General features: G+C 34.4%; 4 protein-coding genes across 5 annotated transcripts in view; 1 reads left to right on the forward strand and 3 right to left on the reverse strand.

Moving 5' to 3' along the window:
• Positions 1 to 1,934: 1,934 nt before the first annotated feature.
• Positions 1,935 to 4,229, reverse strand: LOC145724166 (MYG1 protein). The gene is made up of 6 exons (XM_081972295.1): positions 4,101 to 4,229; positions 3,763 to 3,922; positions 3,562 to 3,707; positions 3,177 to 3,507; positions 2,869 to 3,113; positions 1,935 to 2,255 (listed from the first exon to the last, which is right to left on the reverse strand). The coding sequence occupies exons 1-6, from the start codon at positions 4,172 to 4,174 to the stop codon at positions 2,078 to 2,080; spliced, it is 1,134 nt and encodes a 377-aa protein (XP_081828421.1). The 5' UTR covers positions 4,175 to 4,229; the 3' UTR covers positions 1,935 to 2,077.
• Positions 4,230 to 4,263: 34 nt separating this feature from the next.
• On the reverse strand, positions 4,264 to 5,472 carry MED8 (mediator complex subunit 8). The gene is made up of 3 exons (XM_081972313.1): positions 5,189 to 5,472; positions 4,887 to 5,132; positions 4,264 to 4,829 (listed from the first exon to the last, which is right to left on the reverse strand). Exons 1-3 carry the CDS (start codon positions 5,363 to 5,365, stop codon positions 4,464 to 4,466), a joined length of 789 nt encoding a protein of 262 aa, XP_081828439.1. The 5' UTR covers positions 5,366 to 5,472; the 3' UTR covers positions 4,264 to 4,463.
• A 192-nt stretch (positions 5,473 to 5,664) lies between these two features.
• On the forward strand, positions 5,665 to 9,199 carry IKKepsilon (I-kappaB kinase epsilon). The gene is made up of 3 exons (XM_081972267.1): positions 5,665 to 6,106; positions 6,926 to 7,161; positions 7,223 to 9,199. The coding sequence occupies exons 1-3, from the start codon at positions 5,916 to 5,918 to the stop codon at positions 8,983 to 8,985; spliced, it is 2,190 nt and encodes a 729-aa protein (XP_081828393.1). The 5' UTR covers positions 5,665 to 5,915; the 3' UTR covers positions 8,986 to 9,199.
• Positions 9,200 to 9,352: 153 nt separating this feature from the next.
• Positions 9,353 to 15,316, reverse strand: part of Nox (NADPH oxidase) — a 34,603-nt gene continuing 28,639 nt past the window's right edge. Inside the window, exons 2-18 of one of the 2 annotated variants that reach the window (XM_081972255.1) lie at positions 15,016 to 15,110; positions 14,189 to 14,300; positions 13,267 to 13,485; positions 13,058 to 13,208; positions 12,778 to 12,988; positions 12,492 to 12,721; positions 12,251 to 12,439; positions 12,002 to 12,195; positions 11,631 to 11,949; positions 11,226 to 11,579; positions 10,948 to 11,092; positions 10,676 to 10,896; positions 10,489 to 10,625; positions 10,356 to 10,439; positions 10,020 to 10,229; positions 9,760 to 9,963; positions 9,353 to 9,710 (exon numbers count right to left, since the gene is read on the reverse strand). In XM_081972255.1, the coding sequence (XP_081828381.1) occupies positions 9,513 to 9,710; positions 9,760 to 9,963; positions 10,020 to 10,229; positions 10,356 to 10,439; positions 10,489 to 10,625; positions 10,676 to 10,896; positions 10,948 to 11,092; positions 11,226 to 11,579; positions 11,631 to 11,949; positions 12,002 to 12,195; positions 12,251 to 12,439; positions 12,492 to 12,721; positions 12,778 to 12,988; positions 13,058 to 13,208; positions 13,267 to 13,485; positions 14,189 to 14,300; positions 15,016 to 15,110 (3,273 nt within the window). In that variant the 3' untranslated portion in view covers positions 9,353 to 9,512. The remainder of the gene's footprint in view (positions 9,711 to 9,759; positions 9,964 to 10,019; positions 10,230 to 10,355; positions 10,440 to 10,488; positions 10,626 to 10,675; positions 10,897 to 10,947; positions 11,093 to 11,225; positions 11,580 to 11,630; positions 11,950 to 12,001; positions 12,196 to 12,250; positions 12,440 to 12,491; positions 12,722 to 12,777; positions 12,989 to 13,057; positions 13,209 to 13,266; positions 13,486 to 14,188; positions 14,301 to 15,015; positions 15,111 to 15,316) is intronic. The other variant, XM_081972256.1, reaches the window with a different exon arrangement.

Genomic DNA, 15,316 nt, shown 5'->3' on the forward strand with positions numbered 1-15,316 from the left:
TGTCCGTCAGATTCTTATTTTTCTCCTTGCTTTAATTAAGTTAAAATACTGTGGTTGTCGTAAACTTTGTATGTCACTTGGCACTATTTTTACGCCCTTTTGATTTTCCTTACTCGAAATAAACAAACATGTGCCAAAAATAATAAAACTTACTATACGTGTTTAGCGGAGCTTATACCCGATAGTGTCACGTAACATATCGCTAGATAAAACATTCGTTGCTTTGTATATTGTTGTAAATAGGCCAAATTTAATGTTCTTGTTAAACGTTTTTCATAGAGTATTTTTTATTATTAATTTTATGAAATCGATTGTTTGTTGCTTCGATATTTTTTATGTTTTTCCTTTTTTATATAATGACGTTAGCGCGGCTTTATATACACCATGTATCGATATTATGTACATTTTTAAGACCTTGCCGTACCGCTGCCAAATCTCGATGTTGCTAAAAAAATATACGGGGACGGTCAAAGAGTTAACCCTTCTCCATAAAATATACGCGTTTTCTTGGTTTGTTTAAGAGGTTTTTCGCACAATTTAAAACTTGGATTATTTGATGGTAAAAAATGTTTTCTTTAACGTGATGATGTAAAATAAAAATATTATCATATTTTAACGTCGGCCATTTCAACTGTTTTTTACTGGTCTAAATAATCAGGTAAGAATTTTACTAGTTTTAATTGCTTTAACAAAAATATGCTTGGAAGAACAACAAAAACAAATACAACCTAAGAAAAGTTTTGAGATTTGAAAAAACCTGACTTTCAGAAAATTTCTGAAATTTTTTAATGTCCTGCAATTCAAGCTTTAAATATTTAATAGCATTTTCATCAAAAGACAGGAAAAGTAGTAACATTCTGGAATGACAGAAATCAACACATTACATTTCAAATGACTTTGACACTAGATGCATAATTTCTATTGTAAGCAGCAAATATTATGTTCTAAAATTAAGTAGAGGCTTCTCATGTTTTGTAAAGAATTTAGTACCCACATCCATATTTCTAAAAACGTTTAATGCAAGAAGCGTTTTTCCACTCTAACATCGAAAATAAAATAAAAAAAATAATCAAAATATAAAACAAAATATGATCACCAAACTATTCCAAGTTTTAACTGAGTCTGTTTTAATAATTAAACATTAGTAAAGGCTTTTGCACATTTTAAACAAAATATTTAGGACCGTCCCCATCTGTACCTGACTGTTCATCTGTAATAAATCACTATTTTTTTAATTTTAAGTATTAATATTGATCGTTTAAAAATCACAAAAGACTTGGTTGTGTCCCCATCCAACCCCGAACCCAGTAAATGATATAAATGGTAAATTTAGTGAAAAACAGATTTCTATCTCTCTTTCTCTCAGTGTGGTTTTAACTACTTAATAGAGGAACCTTTTTGATTGTGGACTATAAGTGTCTCTCTCAATAATGAAACGTGCTCATTTTATATCAAACAAAATGAACTAAATGTACTACTATGGGAATCTTTCAAATAAATGTCAATATGTAGCTCAACTTCTATTTTTGTTCGTTTTTTATAATGGATTCTTACGAACTGTAGGATTAAAAAAAATCTAAATAAATAAAAAAGACATGTTTGGTGTCGAGACAGAGTGTGTTCAAAAAAATATATAGAAGAATAATACACGATATTGTAATTAAGTGTGTATTGCATTTAAAATGAAGGCAGATTGCATTTCATGGAAGATCAACAACACAAACAAATCATTTAACGATAATCATTATAAATGCAATAACAACGTGAATTAACCTTAATCTCATTTATCTAGTTGTTTTTATATTAGTATTTAAGCTATGGTTTTCCCAAACTATTTTTTTGTTGTTTTTTTTTAGGTATAATTGTTTTTGTTGACCTCTCTCTCTATTGATGAGTATTTGTTGTTAAATTCTGTCCAAGAAAATTTCCAAATATATGTTTTAAGAAAGTGTATATGTAAATATACCTGTATGCACAATAAAATGGCGTTGTAAAAAAAAGAAAATAATATTATTTCACTCCGTATTTCCTAATTCGCAAAAAGAACACTTACAGTAATTAATGTTCTAAATTAATACTAATCTTTATCTATTTGAGCAGCTTGTAAACTCCTTAAAGCCATTTCAATGGCGCCTTCTCTAGTCTTATTTCCCCCAATAAAACCAGAGGCATGGCAGAAGATACAACCTTCAATTTTTGCTATGCTGTTTAGTTCTTCGTCTCGGACGCCTCTCCAATCTTTATGAAGAAAAACTCTAAAATTCAAGAATAACAATGTTATATTTCTGCAGATATTGAATGAATAATTGCTGACAAGGAATACGAAAAATCTGAGCAATATTTCAAAGACTTAAAAACATACAAAAGTGGTCCCCTTAGAGGCCGATTCAGAGTTCTGTAACGGTATGAGGTAAAAATTAACAGTAAACATCCAGTCTTAGTTTTCTGTAACTAAAACTATGAATGGATGTATGACATGTCAACTAAAATTCAACTTAAATAAGTTAATAAGTCAAATTAAGTAAATTAATGTCAACTTAAAATTTGGAAAAACAGACACCTAACTGGAGGAAGTCATTTTTAATAAATCTATGATCCTTTTCATTTTGACAAATCAACTCACTTTGCCATATGTCAAAAATTAAGTTTAATCTATTTATTTTCTGTACTTTAACTCTGCATTCAAATTGACATTTAATTAGTTTTTGAGATAGTCAAACTAAGACAGCTTTTAAGGGTGTCAAACATTTAGGACAAAAAAGTAATTAGTTCAAGTCTTTTTACTTTACTTTTGAAATACCACAATCACACATTTTTTACCAAAAGTGCCAAATCTTTAACTCTAAATTAAAAAGTCAACTTCCATACCTGCAAATAAAACTATCTGGTTGCACTGGAATTCCTTGTACTCTCCAACTATCCCCAGTTCTATCGTGGAATATACAAAACTTGATCTGTCCCTCAATTTTTAACTCTTCCTCTATAGAGTAAAGATGATCCTTCCAAGAACACCTATCATTTAGCACCATAATTTCACCAGACTCATGACTCTCCTTCCTATTTTCTATACTCTTCTTCACTATTTCCCTGGCTGGCCACCAAGAATTGTAAGCCTACAATAATCTGGTAAAACTAGGAAACTAAATGATAAACTGTTCCTGAAAGAACTCATTTACCTCTACTACTATGTCAACAAATTCAGTTCCTACAAGTTTCATAGCTTTAACAAACAGTACATCATCACTTTCAGGATTGACAGCATTCCATGCTGGATTCAATCTATGTACTCTAGCCCCTAAATGGGTGTTAATTTTGTATAATGGTTTTCCTTCTGGGTACATTGGAATGCCATTATCGATGGCATCTAATTCTTCCACAAAACCTTCATAAATATGCACATACAGTGCTTTCAAACAGTCAGTTGTTGCAGCTTGTTGTTTAGTTTTTAAGACTTCTGCTAGAACTTCCAGACCAAAATGAGCATAAATTAATCCAGCAGAAGACAATCTATAAAGCACTTTTAATTTAAATTTTGAAAGTAGTGAAGACATTAGGCATTACCTTATTGTGTTGAACTTGTGCAGAACCAAATCAGGTCTCACAGAGTTTAAAGTATCATTAAACCCTCTTTGGTGGTGGTCATATCTATGTTTTTTAGGGTCATATGTAGCCCCTACATCTACTACAATGTCACATTCGTCTAAAACCTGACAAAAGCCCCACAATACATCAAATAAATACCATTGAGTTGTTAAATAATACCTTAGAATCCCTGCTTCTTATTATCTCAGCATCTTTATATTCAGGGAGTAGTTTGAGCATAAAACAAGCCAAAGCCTCGTCACAGTGAAACATACCATTGTGGGTCCCAATTTTTTTAGTAAATTTAAGGCATTTGGTGTCTGAAGCCATATCTTGAAAACTACAATCGAACACAACCTGGAATTTTGCTTAAAACCAGACTGTTTATTGTAAGATTTGAACTTATACTTTGAGGTTACAATTAGATCATTACTTAATCAAAAAAAAATTAATAATTGTGTAAGCTTAATAAAGAAAAAGAGAAAGTATTTAAATAGTAAATATGGAGCAGTATTTACCCTTTCCAAACACAATGCAATACGTTAGCAGGTGGCTTCAAAAAGTCGCGGCTAAATTTGACAAAATTCTCCATTTTTTCTAACCTCACTTTTTAAAAAGTTTTTGACATTGACGTGTGATTGAGGGATGTCTGATGTCAAAAATAATGTACAATAGATAATGATGTAGTAACTTCTGCATTTTTTAAATTATATTATTAATCTATTTTCTCTATCTCTTAACATCTACATATAAATAGTTGAAATAGTCTTTGTAGCAAAAGATTGATAGCCCGTACATACTTTACTAGGGTAGTGAACTGTACACAATTATTCTCATTATAACTAGTAACATAAAACATAAAAAAAACAAAACTAACATATCTATCGACCATAAGGATGCATTTGGTTTGCACTCTTAATATTGGTTTTTATAGCAGAGGGAGCCTTACTCATACTCATTGCTTGTGTACTTGGAGGCAATGGAGTTTGACCTGGAGGGCCTCCTGGCCTTCCAGGTGGTGCCACCATTATGCCCCCTGAACTAGGATTAGGCTGGCCATTAGGATTGGCCCCCATTTTCAGTCCTTTTCCCATCCCTACTGCAGCTACCAACAAATGAGTATCAGCCACACTGGAATTTTGCTGTGTACTCCCTCTGGAAGAGGCTTCAACTTCCCATTCCTCCCTGGCTTTACTAACAATGTCCCAGACATGTGATACAACTTTTTGATAAGCTGCTATTTGTTTCTGTTGATTTAAAGGAAATATTAATGTAAAATTAACAATATGTTGGCTGAAAGTTACCTGAGCATTTTCATACTGTAAATTTTGTGCTTTAAGTTCTAGTTGCAACATTTTCTGCTCAGCCAAAGGTTCCAATTTAGTTCTTAAATAGTCAGGGACCAAGTCATGTGAAAATGTAGTTACACGACCTTCTGTAGCTTGAACAAGTTGTTCATCTCTTTCTGGGGACAGCATTAGGGGCAACACAGTTAGATTTCGGAGGTTTGGACATTTCTCTTGACTGAGAACTTTTGATAAGGAAATTAACTGAAAAATTACCATTTTGATCATTGTTCCCAATGAGGTTTCGTTTTCTTACTTACCTGGCCGGAAATTAGGGCGTAGTTATCAAGAAACTTGGGCCAATTTAATGTTTCATACTCAGTTTCTATTTTAAATATCATAGCAGCCAGTGACTGCTTCAAATCATTTACCCTTTGAATAATTGACTCCAAAGAGGATTCTAGTTGTTTCTCTTCTCTTTGCTGCATAGTACTCATTTTAATTGCAGTTATACTGTAGAAAGATTTGAATTTAACATAAACTGCAAGCACAAATACACAAGTAAACAGTAAACAATGTGCAATTTTTTTATAATTTGCTATTGATTGAAGTTTGTCATCTGTCTGTCTTCAAATACCTTCACGTAAAAGGTCAAGTCGTTTGGAACTTAGTCATGTGACATCTTATAGATTTCTGTAACCTAGTCCACGTGATTCACTAGTCTATGTTACTCTTATAATATAATTTTTTATTATTTATATAACAGTCTTGTCAATCTTGTCATTTATATTTTTTTTGTCATTATTATTATTATTTACATTTTGTAAAAATCAAAATAAAAGGTTTCATTGTGTGTTTAGTATTAATTCGTTATTGTGTTTTAGCAGTTTCAAACTCTAAACTTTTAAAGAAGTTAAAACAAGTTAACATCAAAGTGAAAGTACCAATCAAAGCTGTTTGTAAAATCTTGTTGAACCAATTTTCCATTTGATGAAAAACTATATCTAGAGAATAGTCTAGAGAGTAGTACTTGAAAATTAATATATAATGTCGTCATATTTGCGGGGCTCCGCCAACTATGTGTGGTCAACAACCAGCATACTTGGGAAAGGGGCCACTGCAACAGTTCACCAAGGAGTTAACAAAGTTAATGGTGAACCAGTTGCTGTTAAAACATTTAATCACATCTCTACTTTACGCCCCCATGAGGTTCAATTAAGGGAGTTTGAGGTTTTGAGGTAAGTGTACTATTTATTATAAATGTAACCTATATGTTTCTGTAATTTACTAGGTAAGTGTGTAACTTTTACAGTTTTAGTGTTCCCACAGTTATTCCAGTGATCATATTATGGTTGTCAAGCTTGTTTTTTATTAGGAAAATGTTGGGCAATCTTAAGTTCAAGAACCTGCCAGTTTAATGTTTTAAAAAATTACTGGGAAATTTATTTACCTTTTACTTAAAACATCTTCATTATGATATGACACATATTCATTATGATTTTATGACCACCTTGAATGTTTCACATCAAGATTCAGTTTTGCAATTTTTGTAAAAGTTTTGTTTTGAGAATGCTTAAGTGATGAAAACGAGGATGAAAAAAAATGGTTTGATTTTTTTAAAATCACATTTAAGCACAATGTCATGAGACTTAATGTGGGTTTATAAATAAAAGTGGGTTATTAAAATAAAACAGAAAAAAGTAGTATTCCAAAAAGTTTATAGTTTATAGTGGTTTATTATCATCCAGGTAACTTTTTCTTGTGTTTCATAACTTAGGTGATTTTATTGACAATTCACTTTACCCCCAACAATAAATTTCTTAGATATGGGGATTTAAATTATGTGAATAGAGTAAACATGATGGTAAATATAAGAGAAGTGACTAGGTCTTTTATTTTCCTTTCTTCTAGGTACCAAGAATGAAGTGTCAAAATAAATACTTAAAAAAATATGTTATTCAAATAATTGCTACAAAAATTACATTTCTGAAAATATATAACTCACTGAATTCAGTCATATTGATTGTTAAACAATATTAGCCACCTTTCCTTTGCAGAAAAGTAAACCATGAAAACATTGTTAAACTACTGGCAATTGAGGAAGAACAAGATAACAAAGGAAAGGTGATTGTCATGGAGTTGTGCACAGGTGGAAGCCTGTTTAATATACTTGACGATCCGGAAAACACTTATGGTTTAGAAGAATCCGAATTCTTATTGGTTTTGGCTCATTTGTATGCTGGCATAAAACATCTCCGGGAGAATGACTTGGTGCATCGCGATCTCAAACCTGGTGAGTCTCTTTTTATTATCCTCCTAATATTGTTTGTTACGGCAAAAATACATTTCTAAAGGCAATATTATGAAGTTTATCAAAGACGACGGTACTACTGTTTATAAGTTGACGGATTTTGGAGCTGCTCGCGAACTATCTGACGGTCAGCATTTTGTTTCGCTTTATGGTACTGAAGAGTACCTTCATCCGGATATGTATGCTAGAGCTGTACTGCGTAAAAACGCAAATAAAACGTTTGGAGCCACTATAGATTTGTGGTCCATAGGAGTGACTATGTACCATGTAGCTACTGGTAATTTGCCATTTAGACCTTATGGAGGACGCAAAAATAGGGAAACTATGCATCATATTACCACTACAAAGGAAAGTGGTGTAATATCAGGAATACAAACTAAAGAAAGCGGTCCTATTGAGTGGAAAAAAGAGTTACCAGTCAACTGTCAATTAAGTATGGGACTTAAAAAGATAATAACTCCACTACTAGCAGGTTTGTTAGAAGCGGATCCAAAACGTATGTGGAGTTTTGATAGGTTTTTTAAGGAGGTTGAAGCCGTGTTAAGCAGGAAAGCCATCAACATTTTCCACGTCAATCGGTCAGTGCTAATTAAAGTTTACATAGATCCTGGCGAAAGTTATCAGCAATTGCAGGAGTACATTAACGAACAGACTGATATAACACCTGAAAATCAAATTTTGTTGTACAAAACGTCATTGTTGAAAAATTTGGTAGCTGACTACGTAACTGCAAGTGGTTTCCCACAGACTACCGAACACGATCCGTTATTTTTGTTCTGCAAAGAAAACAATAATGTTAACATTCCACCGTTTCAAGAGTTGCCCAATTTCAATGATTTTTCCACTGTAATTTCGGTTGAGAATGACGCCAGTCATGCGAAGTTTGCCTGCAGTATTGGGCACCAAGCCAAGCGTCAAGTGGAACGATACTCGTTGCATAGCAAGCTAATCCGTGATACTGTAGAAAATTTTGCTAAGTATGTTAATTATAACTTAGGAGATTTAAACAAAGAGGCACAGCACTTGCTGGACAAAACTGGCATTTTCAAGAAAACCGCCAACATATTTGAAGCTTCTCAGAAAGCCAGCAACTATAATTTGAAAACTAACACTAGCAGTGAACTGGAGAGTATCAGTAAAGACTTTACCACTTCTGTGGTAGTTGGAGTCTATAGTCTTTACAAGCAAAATTGCGTGGAAGATAACTTGAAACTACACTGGGACACTATGAGCAGAGACTTGAAATGTCCGTTCAAGGCTTTGGCCCCTGCTAGAGCCAAAACTCAAGTGGAACACCTGCGTGATTCTTGGCAACATTTAGTCCGTGATCGAGCTACGCGGACGCTGTCATACAACGACGAACAGTTTCACATCCTCGAACGAATTAAAATCACCCAAACCATTCACCGTTTGAAAAAACTCCTCGAGAACGAGGTGTTTGCACAGTACGAGGCTTTGTCAGAAAATTTTGGAGACTGGTATAAAATGGCTCAGAATGCTCATTTAAAAACTGAAATTCTAGCTAATGACGTTAGTAAATACGACTCTAAACTGAAAGAATTTGAAGAAAAATTGACTGAAGACAATATGGAATACATGGACTACTTGAAACAGAATGAGAATTCGAAGAAGAGCGGAGGCCCAAAAGGGACTAGGATTCTACAAAATCAAAGACTGAAAAATAATTTAATGGCTTGTCACAAAGAGTCTGGGGATATTAATAGAATTATGGAAACGAATTCTAAGCTGATGAACGAATTGATAACGTCAGCCATGGAACTACAGAAGATTTGTGATGAGGAGTGATTGTGAAGTATGTATTATTTAAGTTTCAAAAATCTTATTTTCCGTATTGTTTTTTGTTATTAATGATTCCTAAATAGTTTTTTAAAATTATTTACAGTTTGTACATCAGTTTGTTACATTTGAGTTGTTATTACCAATGTCACGTCGTTTTTCTACTTACTGAAGTGTAATTTGTAAGAAATAAATTATTTTGTAAATAAATGGTTATTGTCAATTACAGCGCAATTATTGAATTTGTCAACTAAATATTTTCCCTTGAGAATTTAAGTAAACAAATATCTTTTATTATTGTCCCAAAACTAAATACTAGTAACCCTTTAAACACTAGAGTTTTGATAAGTAGATGCAAACAATGTAAAAAATGTGATGTCTGCATTGGCACTTATATTTTTTCTATTTACAAGAACAATTTACACTAAACGTACATCTTAATATACGAGAACATATGTGCACTATAAAACAGAAATAAATTAAAAAACCAATATAATGGCTTATTTACATTGAAACTTAATCAACAAGAGTATACTTCAAAAACTTTCTTTTCTGAAAATGTAACCGTACTGATTACATTTAACTCTTAAAATCCTGCCAAGTTGAGGTGGGCCACAATAAAAGACGGTGACTTTCCCTTTCTTTTGATCGGAGATCTGTTTAAAGACTTTGTCCCAATTTGGACGTCCGGCGTTTGTACGCGTTTTCAGACCAGTAATCAAATCCCTCTTTTCCTGCAAAAAGATGATGATCACAGCTGAAAACAATACATGAAGATTATACTTTTTCGTGCAGTAAATCCAAAGCTAATTGCAGTCCGACAGCCTTCATGTCAGTTTTTTGCAAAGCACTGGTGATGTACATGTGCATTTCCAGGAAGCGCTCCATGGCGCCCCCTAATTCAGCTTGCTCAATCTCCAGCTGCGACAACAGGTTGACGAACCACTCGAACGATCTTTGATTACGGTTAATCCAGAAAAAGTCCACCTGAATCATACATTAAGTAATTAAAATGGTTCTTTTGAGGAGAAGTTGACGAAAACCTTTCTTAAATTCATTACGGTGGCGGGGATATCGCAAGCCCAAGAGAACTTGCACTTGGGGCACGTATGACGTGCTTTCCAGTATCGATGCATGATCGATTGGAGAATGGAGGCAAAAGGAGTTACTCCAATTCCGGTTGCTATTAGTACTGCATGTTGTGCTCTGAATATGTGACTGGATGGAGCACCGTAAGGACCATCTAGGTAAATCTGAAAGTTGTAATTCAAAGATTTCTAATTTTAACTTGACTGCCAATTATTGGTATTAGTTTTTAGACAATAAATTAAACAGCAACTAGTTGGATGTTATTATCAAAAGCACACAGTGATATTCACCTCAGTTCCCAGTTTATCAGAGAATTTAACTTTTAATTGCTTTTTACTCTTCGTTAGAATACTACCAACACCTTCAGAAAAACACTGAAATCCAATAGTTTGTAAAAATGTCAAATATTGACTAGAAACTTACTTCCAGAGGTTTCCCAATGGGATAATTGATTTGCTTCAATTTCGGGTCAGCTGCTGTCATATCGTGCAATCGGAAACCTTGCCCTTCTTCCATTCTTCTTTCCGGACTATAGCACTGGAAGGGATCTGTTTGCTTCCCTGTTTAAATCTGTATAATTATTTTTGCGTGTTATTAAGTAGTTGTGTACCTGGAATATTGTCTCCATCAGCCTCGCTCTGGTCACAATTTTCCAAACTTGGGGTCTTAAAAGCGATTATAGTGGGTTTGTTCCTCATATACCGGAAGCTCTGCGCTAAACTCTTATTTTGAGGGCTCAAGTATGCCAAACCAAGGGATTTCATCCGCGCCTTCCTCATCTGACATTGGTCGAAGCTCTTCTCGGATTCGGATCTCATGTACTCACGCAATCTGTAGTAAGTTTATTTCATTGTGTGTAATGTTGTAAAATTAAATACTGACGCTAGAAGTCTTTCTCTTTTCTTTACGTTGGTTTGCACGTCCGGAAGTGATAAGGATTTTTCTAGGGGAGCTCTTTTAGCGAATACAAGACGTTGAAGACGGCTTTCAGGTGACAATCTGCTTACTCTAGTCCTGGTTGGTAATTCTGTTAAAAATAAGAATGCTTATTGTTGATTATCTTCTGACCTAACCACCATCTTTGTTAGCTTATTATTTATACAGGATGAGTTTCAGTTGAACAGTGTTGTTAAGAGAAAAATATGAGAATTATATCTTACCAGCGTTATTAAGACTCTTAACTCCAAAACTAGTGTCGCTTTGAGGCGATTTGCACTCTTCACTAGTTTCAAAACATTCATTAGAAAATCCTACCAATTGCACCCCTGTTTTTTTAACATCTTGGTCCTTTTCCCTTGAGAGTGTTCTGGTGATTTTTGCCTTGATTTGTGTGAACGCGCTCTGATCTTCTGGCGAATTGATTTGATTTACACCGCTATCTTGTTTCCGGGAAGAACACGCTTGCGGTGCTGATTTTAAATCACCGTGATGTAACTTTTCCTGTTCTTTTTCGAAGTATTCGTAGAGCCTGTTTGTCCACTGGCCCACACCACGGATATGTAACCACATATAGTCTAAACAAAATACGGTTTGCATTTTATCACGGTGATGTAAATCATGTTTACCTTCTTGTTCTGGACAACTACTGATAGTAAACGGATGCCACTCGTACTTGGCAATGGCAGGGATGTTAACAAAAACGTAGTCACCCGGATGGAAATCAAATTGGGCAGGTCTTTTAATCACTAAGTGAGTGACTTTGGATGGTAGCAACAATCCAGAACTTATGTATGTTTTGCCTTTACTCGACATGGTATCCATACGTGACACCCTTTCCACCAAATAGGCCAAACCCGGGATAAGAAACCATTTCCAGAAGTTAGGTCCGTGAAGAATTAGCAATATCCAGAAAGGAACGTACATTAAGTGAGTCCAGTAGAACACCTTTAGAGAGTTTGTTATAGTGGAAAACTGAACTAGGAAAGTGATACAGTACCTCAAAACAACCACCACGTCGAACAAAAGACTGTGAACAAATGAACATCACTAACAAAATTAGAAACAACGCAACTCCAGTAGGGTTTGCCCAGCCTCCTACAAGACCAAACAGTCCTGGTTTAGTGGTGAACAACCATTCCGAGATAGTAAAATTGTTTTTGTTTATCACTGGATCATTAACCACGACCAAAGCTATTCAACACAATCACTGTTCAGCATCATTCAGTTCACCAGAAAAACAACTTACAAAAATTGAAAGTGTGCATCAGGGAGTGCCAAAAACTGTATCCAAAAATCAACCAGCCAGCAATTTTATGGAAGTAAATGTGCTGATCCAACGGCAAGATACTACCATATCCTCTTGTGCGCAGAAAGGTAATGCACCTGCGCAGCATTAGCACCAAAATGAAGGCACAGTTGAAATTTAAACACTGTCCTAATAAATTTGCAATAATTGTTGGTTTTCACTACTTTACTGAAGTACTTACCACAGGCTCTGGCAAAAATTGTATACCAATTAGACTCCCTATACTGAATTGCCCTGGATATGAACAACACCGCATTGACAAACACAAAACCCAATAAAAACGTTAGATAAACCATATTGTTTTTGCAGTAAGGCATGGAAAAATAGTAAGGTTTATAGGAGCAGATTTTTCCTAACAGAGATTTACACTTTGGATTGACAACAGGAGGAGGTACCAACCACCTGTCAATACTGTTGAGAAAAATTGGTAAATAACCAGTTAGTCAAGTTGAAGAAGAGGCTCAAACCTGATGGAAAGGTTTTCCAGCAAACCTCCATGTTTTTCCAACTGACTTTTTAAAGCTTCGTACGTTATAGCCCCACGATTATTGGTGTCGGCATCTTCAAACATGGCCACCGTCAGATCTTCAATCTGTTCTTCACTGAATTGCATTCCATTTTCATCCATACAAGCTCTCATTACGTGCTGCAATTCTTTGTGTTGAATCAGACCATCCCCTATGGATAATTAAATTGATTGGTTGTGTTTTTAACTCTTCAACATTGTAGATTTGCTTTTAGACTTACCATCGATGTCGTAGACTTTAAACAAGAACCGAATCTTATCTTCCGGTGTCTGTCCCGCAAACTGATGCATAGCGTCCAGAAACTCTTGTAAGGATATCGAGCCGGAATTGTCTTTGTCGAAGATTTGGAACACCCTTTCGGTAAAAAAGGGCTTAAATGAAAAACGGCGAGATAGTTTGAGTTGCCTGGCACGTTTTTCAAATACTTACGTTTTTGGACATGACGATTTTCTGGAAATCCGCCCTGCGGATCTCTTTTTCATTGCCCACGGTTTGTCTAAAAAGCTGTTCCAGTCGGTCCAGGTTCGCTTGGTCGATACCCGTTCTAGGTCTGGAGTTTGTGATCGTTGCCAGGAAGTCCATGATCCGTTCTGAGGTAACTGTACCGCAGTTTTCTTCGTCTAAGAGTCTAAATAGCTTCTCACCGATCTAAAAAAATTCGATAATTTATAATAAGGTTTGATGTTTGGATATCAAAGAACTTAAAATAAAGAGAAGACCATTTTTGATCTTCATATTGAGCATAGGATATGAGTACCTACGTTTTACATGATATAAAGTGTTATTATAATTTAGCTTCAGGTAAAATTAATACAATATTCAATCAATAATACTTCCTTTGTTTGAGAAGGATAATGCTGGAAAAATGTACCCTACGAAGGACAATTACTCAAAAGCACTAATTATGTCAGGGCATTGGGACGGACTTGATGTAGGCAACTGCGACAACACAGAAGATATTATTTCTAAATTTGTTTTTATATTTTACATTTTTACTTTTCTCTTGTAAATAATTGTTTCTTCCAAAATCTGTCTATACTATCCAATTATTAAACAAAAATTATCTTGCCTTGCTTATTAAACTTTTTCATTTCCACCAACCAACAAGTTAGCGTTAACGAACCGCAATTAACGCTTCTTGCGGCGTATACAAACAAGTCGTTAAAAAGTAATTCTGTCAACAACCCAAGTGGTTAATCAGCAGATCATAATTACACTTGGAAGCCTTTTATAAAAACCTTGAAAAAAATACAGTATAAGTAGGACAGCATTTAAAAAATCATTTATTTTTTGGATTCATTCGTAAATGATGCTAATACCTAAATTTAGAAAAACACAATGATTACATTACCCCTTTGGCATTGAAGATCTGGTAAAATTGGTGTGATTTGATTGGTTCCTCCCCACATAGGCAATAAGCCACACTCTCCAACTGCTCAGCAAAGTCAATTTGTTTTTCATTCCTGAAATTAAACTAGACTTATATTAACACCTGGGACACCGTGTATAAGACTTCAAAAAGTTTGACATAAGACCAACAAAACATTTCAGTAAGTTGGTGCACTGTGTAAATGATCTCAAAAGTTTCTGGAAGAATTTTTAAAAGCTCAAAGACTATTTTCATAAAAAAATTCTGTTCTAGCCATCAAACCTTGAGGAAATTTTAAATTGTTACTTATTTAGTACCTATTTATTATTAAAATAATTAATTAATGTGGTTGTAGGACTTTTGTTGAAATAAGTCCTTTAAACAACTTGGCTATCAATTCTTTGATAGCCAAGCTTCTGCATTAAAATTGGATTTTCAAGTTTTTTTCTTGTCGAAATTAATAAAAACACCTAGCTAGATGATTTATCCTCTTTGTTTAAAGAGAAACTTTCACTTTGTTGATAACCTTAAAGAAGATTAATTCATCACACCCAGTGTGTTTTGCATAATTCAAAAATCCAATCAAATATCGCATAAATTAGCATAATTCCCAAAGAAATCCGCACCAACATTTATTATCCTCGGCAATGATAGTTGAGACATAACCGGCCAACCCTGACAACTTGTAATATATTCCGGTAATTTGTCAGGCTCTTCTATTATGTGCAAATATTAGTAATAGCCGAGATGTTTCAGAATAGATGATAGCATTATCAGCACCATATTTGCGGTTTTAATGGACTACTTACATGAGTCGTTCCTTGAGGAATTCAATCCAATTTTCTTGTGCCAGGGACTGCACCCTTTCCTGGTCGAATAACTTGAATAACTGCTCCAAAAGGTCCTGAAACGAGAACGTTATTTTGATTATTCGTTTATTGCAATGGGAACGTGACACATTGTAAACATGGCCTTTTTGCTCACGAATGCTATGTTTTGCATCTTGATGGCCATTACTTACAGTACTTGTATATTTATATATAGACCAGGGGAAAGGCGAGTAAAAGTGGTTTTATAGATTACAAATAAACTGGTTATCAAAAAAAGTGT

This window comes from Ips typographus, linkage group LG2 (assembly GCF_016097725.1).
Source record: "Ips typographus isolate SLU linkage group LG2, UJ_Ityp_2.0, whole genome shotgun sequence".
Lineage (NCBI taxonomy): Eukaryota > Metazoa > Arthropoda > Insecta > Coleoptera > Curculionidae > Ips > Ips typographus.

Excerpts from the sequence above, each read along its gene's own strand:
- LOC145724166 (XM_081972295.1), bottom strand. The coding sequence starts at position 4,174 with ATGGAGAATTTTGTCAAATTTAGCCGCGACTTTTTGAAGCCACCTGCT. Across the intron at positions 3,114-3,176 it reads TTGTTGACATAGTAGTAGAG|GCTTACAATTCTTGGTGGCC; the intron begins GTAAATGAGTTC and ends AGATTATTGTAG. Across the intron at positions 2,256-2,868 it reads CCAGATAGTTTTATTTGCAG|AGTTTTTCTTCATAAAGATT; the intron begins GTATGGAAGTTG and ends CTTGAATTTTAG.
- MED8 (XM_081972313.1), bottom strand. The coding sequence starts at position 5,365 with ATGAGTACTATGCAGCAAAGAGAAGAGAAACAACTAGAATCCTCTTTG. Across the intron at positions 5,133-5,188 it reads ACGCCCTAATTTCCGGCCAG|TTAATTTCCTTATCAAAAGT; the intron begins GTAAGTAAGAAA and ends GTAATTTTTCAG. Across the intron at positions 4,830-4,886 it reads TACAGTATGAAAATGCTCAG|AAACAAATAGCAGCTTATCA; the intron begins GTAACTTTCAGC and ends TTAAATCAACAG.
- IKKepsilon (XM_081972267.1), top strand. The coding sequence starts at position 5,916 with ATGTCGTCATATTTGCGGGGCTCCGCCAACTATGTGTGGTCAACAACC. Across the intron at positions 6,107-6,925 it reads AGGGAGTTTGAGGTTTTGAG|AAAAGTAAACCATGAAAACA; the intron begins GTAAGTGTACTA and ends TTTCCTTTGCAG. Across the intron at positions 7,162-7,222 it reads GCATCGCGATCTCAAACCTG|GCAATATTATGAAGTTTATC; the intron begins GTGAGTCTCTTT and ends ACATTTCTAAAG.